Source organism: Sciurus vulgaris, assembly GCF_902686455.1.
Source record: "Sciurus vulgaris genome assembly, chromosome: 1".
Lineage (NCBI taxonomy): Eukaryota > Metazoa > Chordata > Mammalia > Rodentia > Sciuridae > Sciurus > Sciurus vulgaris.
Genome location: NC_136461.1, coordinates 146,948,642 through 146,964,038, shown reverse-complemented (window position 1 = coordinate 146,964,038; position 15,397 = coordinate 146,948,642). Strand labels below are relative to the sequence as shown.

The 15,397-nt window shown below is 42.1% G+C and overlaps 1 protein-coding gene across 2 annotated transcripts in view; it reads left to right on the top strand.

Annotated features, from left to right (window-relative positions):
* The first annotated feature begins 374 nt into the window (after positions 1-374).
* Positions 375-15,397, top strand: part of SLCO5A1 (solute carrier organic anion transporter family member 5A1) — a 150,827-nt gene continuing 135,804 nt past the window's right edge. The window contains exons 1-2 of one of the 2 annotated variants that reach the window (XM_079111554.1): positions 375-610; positions 2,217-3,613. In XM_079111554.1, the coding sequence (XP_078967680.1) occupies positions 2,698-3,613 (916 nt within the window). In that variant the 5' untranslated portion in view covers positions 375-610; positions 2,217-2,697. The remainder of the gene's footprint in view (positions 611-2,216; positions 3,614-15,397) is intronic. The other variant, XM_079111553.1, reaches the window with a different exon arrangement.

Sequence of the window (15,397 nt, the reverse complement as noted above, 5' to 3'; positions counted from 1 at the left end):
TACTAAACATCCTGTCTTGTTCATCTTTGGTTCCCAGAATCTACAATGGTAGGTGAGACATGGTAGATGCCCAAAGGATGGAGATATATATATATATATATATATATATATATATATATCTCCATATATATATATATATCTCCATATATATATATATATCTCCATATATATGTGTGTGTGTGTGTGTGTGTGTGTGTGTGTGTGTGTGTGTGTGTTATTCGCAGTGGACTCTGCCCCAGCTGCTGACTTTTTTAGAGACGCGTTCCCTCGGTTTCAGTGTTCCTAGCTCTCCCGCGCTGTGCAGGTGAAGGGCAGCCCTGTGGCAGCCCGCCTGCAGGCAGGGCTGGGTGGCTGCCCGCGCGCCTGCGCCCTCTGCAGTTCCACTCCCGGCGCGTCTCTGTGCGCGTGTGTCTGTTTGGAGAGGAGAGGCTTGGGTGACAGGCGAGGGGTAGGGCGAAGAGTTCAGTCTTAGTCGCCGGCTCATTCACCGATTTCTCAGCGGTGGACGGAGGCCGCCACGGCAAGCAGCTTCCAACTACTCCTGCATCTTCATAGTTCCATCTTCCGCCGCTCCACTCTCAGCCAGGCAGACTGACCAACAGACTCGCTAGTGAGTAGCGGCAGCTTGTGCACCGGAGCTGTTCCTGGCAGTTCTGTCTTCCCACGGATTGTGTGTTTGCGTGTGTGTGTGTGTGTGTGTACGCGCGCGCGCACAGGGGGTGTCCCTGGGATTCCACGCCTGCTTGGAAATCTCCCCGCCGGGATCCGTGTGTCCATCCGAGTCTGCGCTGCGGTGCGGGTGCTCTCCCAGGCAGGGACTCGGACGCTGGGATTCCCCAGTTCCGCGCGCAGCGGCTGGTGGGGTTCCCCCGGAAGGCGCTTGGGAGAGCAGGCGGTGGGGAAGCCCGGGTTTATGAGCCGCTAGCAGGCCGGGAATCTGGGAGCAGGTCCGGCCCAGCACCGCCGGGGGAGACGCTAGAGCGGCCACCCCTTAGCCGCCCAGCCTCTTCGTCTTTCTCCCTTATTCTTTTTCCTTTCTTCTCACAGCAGCATCACAAAAGCGCGTCGCAGAATGAAACCCAATGCGGCTAAGCCCGACTCCCACCTGGTGCACATCGCCCCCCGGAGGGAGAAATGGAGTGAGGCTCCCCAAGATTAGGGACAGGGGCTTACCCCAAGGGCACACCCGTGTTCGGTTCTCGCTGAATTTAAGCTGGGTGTTGGATCGCACGAGTGGTTCCAACACTTACACACCGGTGTGTGTGTGTGTGTGTGTGTGTGTGTGTGTGTGTGTGTGTGTCCGCGCACGCGCGCACGCACCCCAGGGCCCCCGTTCACAGAGCGCGATCGATAAATAGCTCAACTCTCTGCCTGCTGGCGCTTGCAGAGCCGGTGGGCTCCTTGCGCGCGCTGTGACAGCGTGCCAGCATCTCTTTGTTTGGTTGTGGCTTCCCCAGCCATCTGCAAAGCAAATTGATTTTCAGTTTCGCTTGCGCGCTGGGACTTAATGTCGGCCACAGCCTCGAGTGCCCCTGGTACTTGTAATTGAATAGTTCTTTCTGTCAGGGGGTTATTTTTAGTATTGGGATTAGACACAAGCACGTTGACCTTTTTGCTGCTACCTTTGGCTTTGAGTAGGTGATGGAGCAGACAGATGCATATCTAGTCGCACACACGTGCCAGCGCACAACTGTGCATACACATTTCTACTCACGTAGTTTCTCGCTCTTTCGTTTTCTTCCTTTTTCCTTTTTTCTTTTAAAATTGGAACTGGAAATGCATTGTGAGTTTGGGTAAAACAAACAAACAAAAAAAAAACTTTCCTTTGTTCTCTTGGGGATTTTTCTATTTTGAGTAATGGAGTAGGAGTACGAAAAGGTTGCAATTAGTTCACTCGAATAAAAGACACTGCCTCTGAGTCAGAGCTGCCAGGTTGATAATTATTAACATATAAAAGCAATGCACAGTTTAAGGCAAAAGGGGCGGGGCGGGGGCAGGTCCGCGGCAGACAATGAGGGAGTCTCTGCCGACCGCCTGCTGTTTATTGTTCTGGGACTTGAGAATGCGGCCCGCAGCTGCCCCCTCCTGCAGGGTTTAGCTCCTCGACCTCCTCTCAATTGCCCTGGGGACCATCAGGGTCACCTAAACCTGGTCCCCCGGGCGCCGAACGCCAGCCTCAGCCACCCTTCATTGACCGTCTTCTCTTTATTTTCCAGACTGGCACCTTCACGCCGGAGGTATCCCAAGCCCAGGAGGCCCGAACCGGCGCTCCTGGGGCAGCCAGACGGGATGTCGTTTGGAAAGGGGTGCTAAGTGCCTCCACGCTGGGAGCCAGGCGCACTGGCTCCTGGCCACCGGCCGAACGGCGGCGGCGGAGGGGATGAGCCCGGGACGTTCAAGGCGTCTGCCGCGAGCTACCGCCCCGAGGTGGACGCCAAGCAGGGCTCTTAGCAGGACAGCGCGGACCCTTGCCCGCCGGGGCACGCGTCTGCGGAGCCTCGGGGCTGCGCCTGCTGTCAGGATGCCCTGGGCGCCTCCCTACTGGTGAGGATGCCCTGCTGTGAGGCTGTGCCATCCCTAATCCTGGTCTCAAGTGGGCGCGATTGAGTGGGCTTGGCTTTAGCCCCTTGCTCCGGTGGATGAAAAGCGCTGGAGTCCTTGTGTGCAATCAGCGATCGAATCTGAATTCTAAGAGCCATGGACGAAAGTACTGGGCCGCAGCCCCCGGGGAAAGAGCAGCTGGAGGCACCGGTCACAGTAGGAGCTGTCCAAGAGAAGTGCGAGCCAGAGACCTTCAGGTCTAAGAGTTTACCGGTCCTGAACAGCGCCTCCTGCCGGCCGAACCTCAGTCCTGAGAGTGTAGACTTCAAGCCGGGCTTTGGCTGTAAGGATTCTTTAGGCCACCAGGAGTTGAAGCAAGGCCGGAGCCTGTTGGCCCCCAGTCCCTCTGCCCCGTCCACTTCGGCGGGGATGACAGGGCTCGTGGACTGTACCCACAGGAAGGACGTAAGCAAAACCGTCTCGGTGTCCTCCACTTTGGCCACGCTGCAGGAAAGAAGGTGCCTCCATGTGGTCCTCACCGATTCCCGCTGCTTCCTGGTTTGTATGTGCTTTCTGACCTTCATACAAGCGTTAATGGTCTCCGGGTACCTGAGCAGTGTCATCACCACCATTGAAAGACGCTATAGTCTGAAGAGTTCCGAGTCGGGGCTGCTGGTCAGCTGCTTTGACATCGGGAACCTGGTGGTGGTGGTGTTCGTCAGCTATTTTGGCGGCCGGGGTCGGCGGCCCCTGTGGCTGGCGGTAGGTGGACTTTTCATTGCCATCGGAGCTGCCCTCTTCGCCTTACCTCACTTCATCTCGCCTCCCTACCAGATCCAAGAGTTGAACGCCTCGGCGTCCAACGATGGCTTGTGTCAGAATGGCAACTCCACTGCCTCTTCGGAGCCTGCCCCCTGTCCGAAGGACTCAGGAGGAAATAACCACTGGGTCTATGTGGCTTTATTCATTTGTGCACAGATTCTCATTGGAATGGGCTCCACGCCTATTTATACCCTGGGACCAACCTACTTAGATGACAATGTTAAGAAAGAAAATGCATCCTTGTACCTAGGTAAGACTTTCCTATTATCTCGGTTAAGTTTCATGCACACTGAAACTTTCTTTCCCCAAATCAGAAGGAAACATGTCTTTCACATTTTCAAATATTTTAAGCACTAAGATTCACTTTATTTTATATTTTAGGCTTAGTGTGGTGTGTTTTTCATTTGGAGGAGAATCAATTACTTGAGAATTCTTGGAACTAATTTTAGGCTCACGCTTCACATTTGTATTTCAGGGTAGTTCTCTCTTTTGCTGCCTACCTTTGGGAAAACTCTAACTCGTGAAGTTTATCTTTTAGTAACTGTCCTTCTTAGAAGGGTTCAGAAAGAAAGGGAAGTAACTAGCATGCTAAGTTTTGAATTACTGCTTATATCTGCTGCTTCCTCTTACTCCTGTCTCCAACAGTAGAGATAACAGAATAGCCAGACTATATAAAACTTACTTTATTACCCCATCCCTATATTCCTTACATATCAGCTGCATCATTATTAAAAAAAATCACCAACAAAAACCTGAACGATATCAGATGACTAGGTTATCTTCATGCAGAAGCAACGACACAGTCATAAGGCTTATTCAAAGCTATTTTTTTTTATTGTGAGTTGAAGACCCTCAATGATATGAATGTTGGAGAAGAATTCATGACCAGCTGAAGAGCAGAGGCTCCAGAATTTGGTGTATTGACTTGCATAAATCTGCATCAGTGGACAAGGGTGTTTGAGTTAAAGTATGGGGTGAGACCAGGCAGTTAGGGATAGGGTTAATTTACTTCCTAGAAATAAATCTGTGTGGTTGTCAGCACCTCCCTGTAGTAGCTGCTCCTTCAAAACTGCACTTTTTCTGAGGATTGGATTTGAACCTGTGAAAGGATGAATTGCTGTCACACCGGGTGAGATCTTGGTTACTGTTTCTCTACTTGAGTCCAACTGAAACCAGATAAAGGGTTTTACTTTATATAAAAATTAAACAGGTAAATAAGTAAATAATAGCTACATTTAGTAACTTATTAACCATGTGCTGATAGGATCCTTGGTGTGGGAATGAATAATAAGGGTTTCAAAGGGCAGTGAAAAAGATATGCAGTGTAAGAAAGAAGGCTATGCTTTGTCCTCAGTACTGCTGCCCTTCCCAGAAACTGTCATTGTTGGATATGTGAGTCCCAGTAGTTCCTAGTAACTGGCTCAATCATCAGGACAGAGTTTTAGAACTGATTTTTATTAAAGACAAGAGAAAGAAATTCTTATTCTGGGCAGAGAAGAATAGTTTGCTTGTACCTTGTCTGTGTCTTCTATCACTTACTATAATTTTTTAAAACATACACAAAAGTTGAAACAATAGTATAATGAGCACCAATCTATCCACCACCTAGATTTAATAATTGTTCATTTGCCATGTTTATCAAACTTTGTATATATGTGTATGGAAATATATTCTTTGGGGAAGGGAACTGAACTCTTTGAAGGTAATTGCAGACACCACTTTCAGCATGCACCTTATATAAATAAGGGCATTCTGGGGGCTGAAGGTATAACTCAGTGGAAGAGCACTCACCATATGGGTGGGCTTTGGGTTTGATGTCTATCACTGGTAAAAGAAAAAAAAAAAAGCATTCTTTTATATAACTGCAGAAGCATTAGCATCCTAAGAAAGTTAATAATTATTCCCTAATTTCATCAAATATCCAACTCAAATTCAAATTTCCTCAATTATTCCCTTCAAAGTCTTTTATAGTATTTTTTTTCTTTTTTGGGGTACTGGGGATTGAATTCATGGGCACTTGATCACTGAGTCACATTCCCAGTCCTATTTTGTGTTTTATTTAGAGACAGGATCTCGCTGAGTTGCTTAGTGCCTCTCCGTTGCTAAGGCTGACTTTTGAACTCAGGATCCTCCTGTCTTAGCCTCTGGAGCTGCTGGGATTTCAGGTGTGTACCACCGCACCTGGCAATAATAATTATTTTTTAAACCAGGAACCAACCAAGGCTTAATCATACATTGCCTTTAGCTGCTCACCTTGGTAGTCTTTTATAATCCAGAATAATGCCTCAGCTTTTTTCTTTCTTCTTTTTCTGTGACAAAGACTTTTTGAAAGGGCAAGCAAGGCTAGTTGGTTTGTAGTATGCTCCTTCTGCATTCTAGATTGATCTGGGCATTGTCATGTGGTATGACTTACTGTGTTCCTGCACTTGCTGTATTTTCTGTGTACTGGTAGTTCAGTCTAAAGGCTTGATTAAATCCAGACAAAACATTTTTGTCAGACTGCTTCACATAGGCATTGCTGTGCATTTTATATTACAAGCATTTGGCCATTCCTGAGTGATGTTAAGTTTAATGAATTTGTTGAAAAGATGATTGTTGGATGTTTCATTGGAAAGATATTTTTCTCCATTTGAAAATAGTAAGTCATCTTTAGAGTGATATTTGACTCTTTGCAAACCCAGTAAGTTTTCATATTCTTACTGATATTTGCCTCCATTTACTTTGAAAACTTGAATCTCCCTTCAATCCCACTTCTGGGTACCATTGATAGAAACTTTCTTAATCAAAACCACAAGCCTTATGAAAGGGTGAATATCCACTAATAAGGATCCTGAGAATTAACTCTTTTGGTAGTGGTCACTCACCAAGAAGAAAAACAGTAAGTATATATTAAATACATATCTTAAGCTAGACACTGCTAGTTTGTTTGTTTTTGTAATGCTGGGAATCAAACCTGGGGTCTCATGTACACTAGGCAAGTACTTTACCACTGATCTACACTCCCAGTCCTATGCTAATTTTGAGAAGACCAAAAGCGAAACAGTCCCAGCATTTGAGGAGTGTTCAGTGTAATTAAGAAACATTGCCAATTCAAATCAGGATGTGAAGGGACATGTCCAAGAGGAGGAAAGATTTTTTTTCTGGTACTGGGGATTGAACCCAGGGGTGCTCTACCACTGAGTTACATCCCCAGAAGTTTTTGAGACAGTATCTTGCTAAGTTACCCAGACTGGCCTTGAACTTGAGATCCTCCTGCCTCAGCCTCCTCAGTAGTTGGGATTATAGGCATGTACCACCATGCCTGGTTTCTCCTTCCTTTTTAAAAAGATAGTGACTAAATTGATTTTTGGAAAAAAAAAATTCTGTGAATGTTTTCTTGCACAGTACTGGAGATCAAACCTATATCCCCAGTCCCTTAGGACATATTCTTAAGAAAACCCATAATTCTCCTTTATATTAAACAGATCTCAATAAAAGCTATGGTAGTTAAAGAATAAATAATCCTACATGTATTATTTTGTTAAATGTTCCCAAAGGCCGCATGAAATGGGGTTGTTTTTTCTATTTCCTGGACAAAAAAACTGAGGATCAGAGAGTTAAAGTGACTTGCCTGAAGGACCTGAAACTCATGCCCTTCTGATCCAGAGCCCCTGAGCTTCCTCTGTACTCTGAGGCTTTCTGGCAAGAGGCCCTGAGAGCTAAATGGGAAGAATGAGCCACGTTCAACAGTTTGGACACAGTGCAGAAGAATGTAGAACAGGCCTGGGGGTCTTAAGATGTGATCAAAGCAAGATTGTTCATGAAACCCTTTTTTTTAAGTTACCCAGGGCCTTATGCTTACAAGGCAAGCACTCTACCGACTGAGCTATCTCCTCAGCCCATGAAACCCTTTAAAGTAGGCTTTACAGGCTACCTCTGTACATAATAAGAACAGAGAGACTACTGTTTTCTAAGAACATGAGCAGAGTTAATAAATTATGATGTGAGATTTTAAAAAAATAGGTTAAAATTTCTTTGTTATTTTTCACAAAACTGTTCTTCTATATTACCTTTTCTACCACCCACCCATTTTCTAACCCGCCTGTCAGTTTTTCTAACTTCTCATTACAACCACAAAAGAAAAAATGAAAGAAAAATCAGCACATTAGCAATTGCAGGCAGGAACAAATATCTAAAGTAACCTTAAAACCATTGAAATGGAATGTAATTGTATATCTTAAATCTTTTGAAAGGTCTATGTTAACATTCTGGCAGCTTTAACTGTAGAAGAGATGTGATCATAGATGAGAGATAGCAGGGTTTATACCCACTAAGTGCTCTAAGTCTTCTGCAAGGACAGAGGCTTGCTGTTGACCTGGTGCACAGAGAAAGCTTTGTAGGTATTAATAAGAAGTAGGCTCAGCAATTAGACCATGATTCCTAATCATTCCTTAGGGAGAGAGAGAAAATGTGATCCTTTGGAGGCAAGAAACTCATGAACCAACAGTGAAAGGAGAAAGAATGGCTACCCAGATGGGAAAAGGAAAAAAAAAAGATGTTCTAGAATAGACAGCCACAGCTCTAATTGGGTGATATTCAGGATGCGTGATTGACATGGGTTAGCCATCAGTCAAGTAGGGTGGATGTCTGCTATTCCGCATCCCTGGGGTATTCCCTTAACAGTCAGCCCTAACTTACACCACAGAGAAGGGTTAGGGTTGATTTAGGAAGGGCCCCAGAGAGGAAGAAGAAAACCTGCATTTCAGTTTTGCTCTACCAAGAACTGCTCCTGGGTCTTTAGACAAACCTCTTCGCTTTTCTCAACCTCTGTTTCCGATGGGGATTATTATATATTTTTCCTTTACTGTCATAGTTTGAGGACTAAGTGGGATTCTGTATGTGAAAGTGTTCTGCAAACCTTAAGGGGTGCAACTTCACTGTCAAAGCAGAAGTTATACTCATCCTAGAGAGTGGGCAGAGAGGGGAGGAAGAGTGCTATGCTCTTTAAATGAATCCTTTTTTATGATTGGAAAAAAGGAAAGTAACATTGTACAGAAAATCAAAACATTATATAGGAAATCATTCCTTGGACATACAGGAAAATCTTAATATGATACTCTGATTCATTATATTTTCTGAGGACCCAAGGTTTTGTTATCAGAATTTTCTGCATGCCAACCTTTGATGACTATTTTTCTTTATGAACATTTAAATGATGTACATTTGTGCCATGTGTACCATGGAAAAAGCTCTTTTGAACTTGGAGGGGCTTGTGGTGTTCCTGTTTCACCACCGTGCATCTTCTTTTGTCCACATAGATTGTGGTGGGACTTTTGGTGAATAAAGAGTAATTTCAGGATATGCTCAGAAGTTAACTACAGACAGTCCTTGCTATCCAGGGACATTGGTTCCAGGACTTCTGTGGATACCAAAATCCTCAAATGCTCAAGTCTGTCATATAAAATGGTATAGTGTTTATATCCTCCACCCATATATACCACATATTTTATTTTTTTATTTAAAAATTATTTTGTTATATTGAGCTGGGGTTGTGGCTCAGTGGTAGAGCGCTTGCCTAGTATGTGTGAGGCACTGGGTTCGATCCTCAGCACCACATAAAAATAAATAAAATAAAGTTATTGTGTCCATCTACAACTAAAAATATTTAAAAGATTATTCTGTTATAAACTTTAAATCACTTCTTAGACTTGCTTGTAACACCTAACACAATATAAATGCTATGTAAACAACTGTTATACTATATTAGAAGTAATGACAAGAAAAGTAAGTCTATGTTCAATAAAGACCCAAGTGTTTTTTTAAGTTTTCAATCAGTGGTTGAATTTGTGGATACAAAATCCACCAATTATGTACTTCTTAAACTTACAAATACATTTATCTGTGGATGAGGGACTTGTGGATTCAGAGGGCTGGCAGGATTATAATTTTTAAAGTAAATCCCATTTGGTGATTGCGTTTTTTTTTTTTTTTTTTAACATTTCCTCAGAAGTAGAATGAGTTTGAAATTACTTGAGTTCTATTTCATCAAGCTTTTATAGTAAAGTAAGCATTAAATACATCTGTATGCATATATGCCCTTACTCATGTAAACTGAGAGAGAGAGAGAGAAGGAGGGGGAGAGAGAGAGAGAGAGAGAGAGAGAGAGAGAGAGAGAGAGAGAGAGAGAGAGAGAGAGAGAGAGAGAGAGAGAAACGCATACACAATGTATTTTGCTTTTTTTGGAGTTGTTTTTCTTTTTTCTGCATATGGTCACCCTTAACCCTTAAACATATCCTTTTTTTTCCTTCCTTTGTAGTGCTGTGGATGGAACCCAGAGCTTGTGCATGCTATGCAAGTGCTCTACCACTGAGCTACATCCCCAGCCTCTCTTTTTATAATTGGGAAAAAGATTACTCCTTAGAAACATTATATAGAAAAAAACTTCATTCTATATCTGTATGCAGTAGATATATCTCTATGTGATTTTATTTATAGTAATACAAATAATGAAAGGAATAAATATGTATCTTTCAGTTCAGTGGTTGCTGGCACCATATAACCAAGTGTTCGAGTGGGTTTGATAAGTTAGGGGCTCCAGCAACAGCCTTTGAGGAAGGCAGTCCAAGGCTGTTACAGCCTTCCGTGGTGCCGGATTTATTCTCTTTGCCTACTCTTCTACCCTTAGCAATGACTGCTATGCCTCAGGCATCCCACGTCTGTTCCCTACAGAAAAAGGGAAAAAGGAGGAGTTGGGGTCTAGTATTGATTACCTATCCTAACTACGTTATCTTTAGTATTAGTTGTCCTCATCTTTTTTCTTGGGATTTTGAAGGGGCCCAATCAATAACATTCCTTTTCCCCACTTGAGTTCTGAAATTGAGACATATGATGGAGGATTATATAAACATGGTGGCTAAAATATCACTTTTTTAATTATTATTTTTATTTAGCTTTTAATTTTTTACAGGCTGTATTTTGATTGATTGTACACAAATGGGGTACATCATTTCATTTCTATGGTTGTACACAATGTAGATTCATATCATTTGTGTAATCATACATGTACATAGGGTAATGATGTCTGCTCATTCCACCATTTTTCATACCCCTATCACTTTTTAATACTGATAGAAGTGAAGTTGAAGAATCTAGATCATATCTCTGAGCAACTGAACTTTCTAATAGTCACAGAATTAGATGAACTTGCCCATCCAGCCACAGGCAGTGCTGGACTCAAGCAGTGTGGCAGCTCAGGTCTCCCCAGATGGGTTGGTGCTTACTTAAGACTTATGCCAAGAAAGAGCAGGGCTGAATTTTCACTTCCCGTGTGTACGCTGACTCTCAAGAGGCAAGAAGGAAGAGTGGAGCTGAGCACGCACTGTTTATTACATGTTCACTAATCACCTTAATTCCCCTCTCCTTTCCTGGGGAGGGACACTGAAAACAGAGAGAAGGCCAGCAAGAGCAAGAGTGGGCATACACGTTCTCCCCTAAGAATTTTGACTAGTTCGTAAATTCTGTTTTAATTTTGCTTGTCCTGTTTGCGACATGTTTATCTTTGTTATCCACATAAAAATCCTTCTTTGGAAGAAGGCTCTGTGAAAATCATGAATAAATAGGAAAAATAATCTCCAGTGAAGCTAATGTGAGGAAGAGCGACAACTGAAGGGCTTGAAGAAATGATTCGAGGTCATGTGGAGTACCAACTGGAAAGATGCAGCGTAGCCAGTGACCGCACTGTGTGGGCTCCTTGTTAGGATGGCCATGAGTTTCCCATATGCTTTGGGACAGTTTATCTGTGTCACCACAGGTGTGTCTTTGCCATGCTTATCAGTGACTGAATTTATATCAGCTATGTGGTGGTCATTTTTGGTCTCTTATGCAAATTAGCTTAAGATGCTGAGAAACAAACAACTCCAGGGTCTAATGGAACAGCTTAGGGCTTTACTGCCTCAGTGTGGGTGCACTTTGGTCTAGTCAGCCCACCTGCGAATGCAGAGAGCAGCCTTTTTCGTGTCATACAATTTTTAAGCAAGCTTTTATTGATATCTCTCCTCATTTTGCTATGGATTTTTTAAAATTTCTGTAGTCTGAAATGGTTCTTCTGAATCTTTAATGTGCCCATCCATCACCAGGGAATCTTGTCAAAATGCAGATCTGTTAAGTCTGGGTTGGGCTTGAAATTCTGCAGTTCTAATATGCTTTTAGGTGAGGCCATTTCTGTTGGTATAAGGACCATATTTTGAGGCTCAAGATTCAAAAGACCAGAGATATTCACTCTTTGCCAGGGTAGAAATCTTCCTCAGGGCTTGGGGATGGAACCACCATTGGTAAAACCAGCTGCTGATTGCTGTCCTGTCAGAAGAACACCACTGTCTCTTTCTGCATTTGCAAAAGCAAGATGTCACTTGCTACTTCTTAGAATCCCCCAGTGGTATGATATCATGAATCACTGATGAGATCAGTGACAGAAAGGACCTGGAGCAAATGGTGTCCGTTTGGATATGAACCAAAGGAAGCTCCATTTTCTCCATCTTCCTCCCCACCCTGTGGAGACTCTGTGATGTGGGTTTTCCCTCTGTGGGTGAAGCGTGTGTGTCAGAGGTGAGCCCATGAGCTGTGCGATCCTTGGTGGGGGAAATGCACCCAAATCCATACACTCGGCTCTGCTTCTCTTTCTTGACAATCTAGAAACGTTGGCAGTGAATTGAGTTTGGTGTTAGACAAATGCAAGATCTGCATTGGAAATGGTTTTGGAGAGGATCAGCTTTTCTTTTTTTTTTTTTTAAATTTATTTTTATTGTAAACAAATGGGACACATGTTGTTTCTGTTTGTACATGGAGTAACAGCATACCATTTGCATATTCATACATTTACATAGGGTAATGATGTTTGATTAATTCCATTATTTTTTTCCTTCCCCCCACCCCTCCCACCTCTCTTTTCCCTCTATACAGTCCCTCCTTCCTCCATTCTTGCCCCCCTCCCACCCCCCATTACGTGTCATCATCCGCTTATCAGTGAGATCATTTCTCTTTTGGATTTTTGAGATTGGCTTATCTCACTTAACATGATATTCTCCAATTTCATCCATTTGCCTGCAAATGCCATAATTTTATTATTCTTTATAGCTGAGTAATATTCCATTGTGTGTGTGTGTATATATATATATACATATATCACAGTGTATATGTATATATATATCACAGTTTCTTTATCCATTCATCAATTGAAGGGCATCTAGGTTGTTTCCATAGTCTGGCTATTGTGAATTGAGCCGCTATGAACATTGATGTGGCTGTATCTCTGTAGTATGCTGATTTTAAGTCCTTTGGGTACAGGCCAAGGAGTGGGATAGCTAGGTCAAATGGTAGGTCCATTCCAAGTTTTCTAAGGAATCTCCACACTGCTTTCCAGAGTGGCTGCACTAATTTGCAGCCCCACCAGCAATGTATGAGTGTACCTTTTTCCCGACATCCTCTCCAACACCTATTGTTGCTTGTATTCTTGATAATCGCCATTCTAATTGTGGTGAGATGGAATCTTAGTGTAGTTTTGATTTGCATTTCTCTTATTACTAAAGATGGTGAACATTTTTCCATATATCTGTTGATTGCTTGTACATCTTCTTCTGTGAAGTGTCTGTTCATTTCCTTAGCCCATTTGTTGCATTTGTTGATTGGGTTATTTGTATTCTTGGTGTAGAGTTTTTTGAGTTCTTTATATATTCTGGAAATTAGTGCTCTATCTGAAGTATGAGTGGCAAAGATATTCTCCCGCTCTGTAGGCTCTCTCTTCACATTACTGATAGTTTCCTTTGCTGAGAGAAAGCTATTTAGTTTGAATCTATCCCAGTTATTGATTCTTGCTTTTATTTCTTGTGCTATGGGAGTCCTGTTAAGGAAGTCTGATCCTAAGCCAACAAGGTGAAGATTTGGACCTACTTTTTCTTCTATAAGATGCAGGGTCTCTGGTCTGATTTCAAGGTCCTTGATCCATTGTGAGTTGAGTTTTGTGCACTGTGAGAGATAGGGGTTTAGTTTCATTCTATTGCATATGGATTTCCAGTTTTCCCAGCACCATTTGTTGAAGAGGCTATCTTTTCTTTATTGCATATTTTTGGCCCCTTTGTCTAGTATGAGAAAATTGTATTTATTTGGGTTTGTGTCCGTGTCCTCTATTCTGTACCATTGATCTACCTGTCTATTTTGGTGCCAATACCATGCTGTTTTTGTTACTATTGCTTTGTAGTATAGTTGAAGTTCTGGTATTGTGATACCCCCTGTTTCATTCTTCCTGCTAAGGATTGCTTTAGCTATTCTGGGTTTCTTCTTCTTCCAGATGAATTTCATAATTGCTTGCTCTATTTCTGTGAGGTACGTCATTGGGATTTTAATTGGAATTGCATTGAATCTGTATAGCACTTTTGGTAGTATGACCATTTTGACAATATTAATTCTGCCTATCCAAGAACATGGGAGATCTTTCCATCTTCTAAGGTCTTTCTTAATTTCTTTCTTCAATGTTTTGCAGTTTTCATTGTAGAGATCTTTTACCTCTTTGGTTAGATTGATGCCCAAGTATTTTATTTTTTTTGAGGCTATTGCCAATGGAGTTGTTGTCCTCATTTCCCTTTCAGTTGTTTGCGTATAAAAATGTTGTAGATTTATGTGTGTTGATTTTATAGCCTGCTATTTTGCTGAATTCATTGATGAGATCTAGAAGTTTTCTGGAGGAGGTTTTTGGATCCTCTAAATATAGAATCATGTCATCCGCAAATAGTGACAGCTTAAGTTCCTCTTTTCCTGTTCGTATCCCTTTAATTTCTTTAGTCTGCCTAATTGCTCTGGCTAGAGTTTTGAGGACAATGTTGAATAGAAGTGGTGAAAGAGTACATCCCTGTCTTGTTCCTGTTTTTAAAGGGAATGGTTTCAGTTTTTCTCCATTAAGAATGATGTTGGCCATGGGCTTAGCATAAATAGCCTTTACAATGTTCAGGTATGTTCCTACTATCCCTATTTTTTCTAGAGTTTTGAGCATGAAGGGGTGTTGTATTTTGTCAAATGCTTTTTCTGTGTCAATTGAAATAACCATATGATTCTTATCCTTAAGTCTATTGATATGATGGATTACGTTTATTGATTTACAGATGTTAAACCATCCTTGCATTCCAGGAATGAACCCCACTTGATCGTGGTGCACAATTTTCTTAATATGTTTTTGGATACAGTTTGCCAATATTTTGTTAAGGATCTTTGCATCTATATTCATCAAGGATATTGGTCTAAAATTTTCTTTCCTTGATGTGTCTTTTCCTGGTTTGGGTATGAGGGTGATATTAGCTTCATAGAATGAGTTTGGTAGGGTACCCTCCTTTTCTATTTCCTGGAATACTTTGAAAAGTATTGGAATGAGTTCTTCTTTGAAGATCTTGTAGAACTCGGCTGAGAATCCGTCTGGTCCTGGGCTTTTCTTGGATGATAGATTTTTAATGGCTTCTTCTATTTCATTGCTTGATATTGATCTGTTTAAATCGTGTATGTCCTCCTGGTTCAGTTTGGGAGGAGCATATGTCTGTAGAAATTTGTCAATGTCTTCGGTAGTTTCTATTTTGTTGGAATACAAATTTTCAAAGTAGCTTCTCATTATGTTCTGTATCTCAGTGGTGTCTGTCGTGATATTTCCTTTTGCATCATGTATTTTAGTAATTTGAGTTTTCTCTCTCCTTCTCTTTGTTAGTGTGGCTAAGGGTTTGTCTATTTTGTTTACTTTCTCAAAGAACCAACTTTCTGTTTTGTCAATTTTTTTGAATAGTTTCTTTTGTTTCAATTTCATTGATTTCAGCTCTGATTTTAATTATTTCCTGTCTTTTACTACTTTTGCTGTTATTCTGTTCTTCTTTTTTCTAGGGCTTTGAGCTGTAATGTTAGGTAATTTAATTGTTGACTTTTCATTCTTTTCTGGAATGTGCTCCATGCAATGAATTTTCCTCTTAGTACTGCTTTCATAGTGTCCCAGAGATTTTGATATGTTGTATCATTGTTCTCATTGACC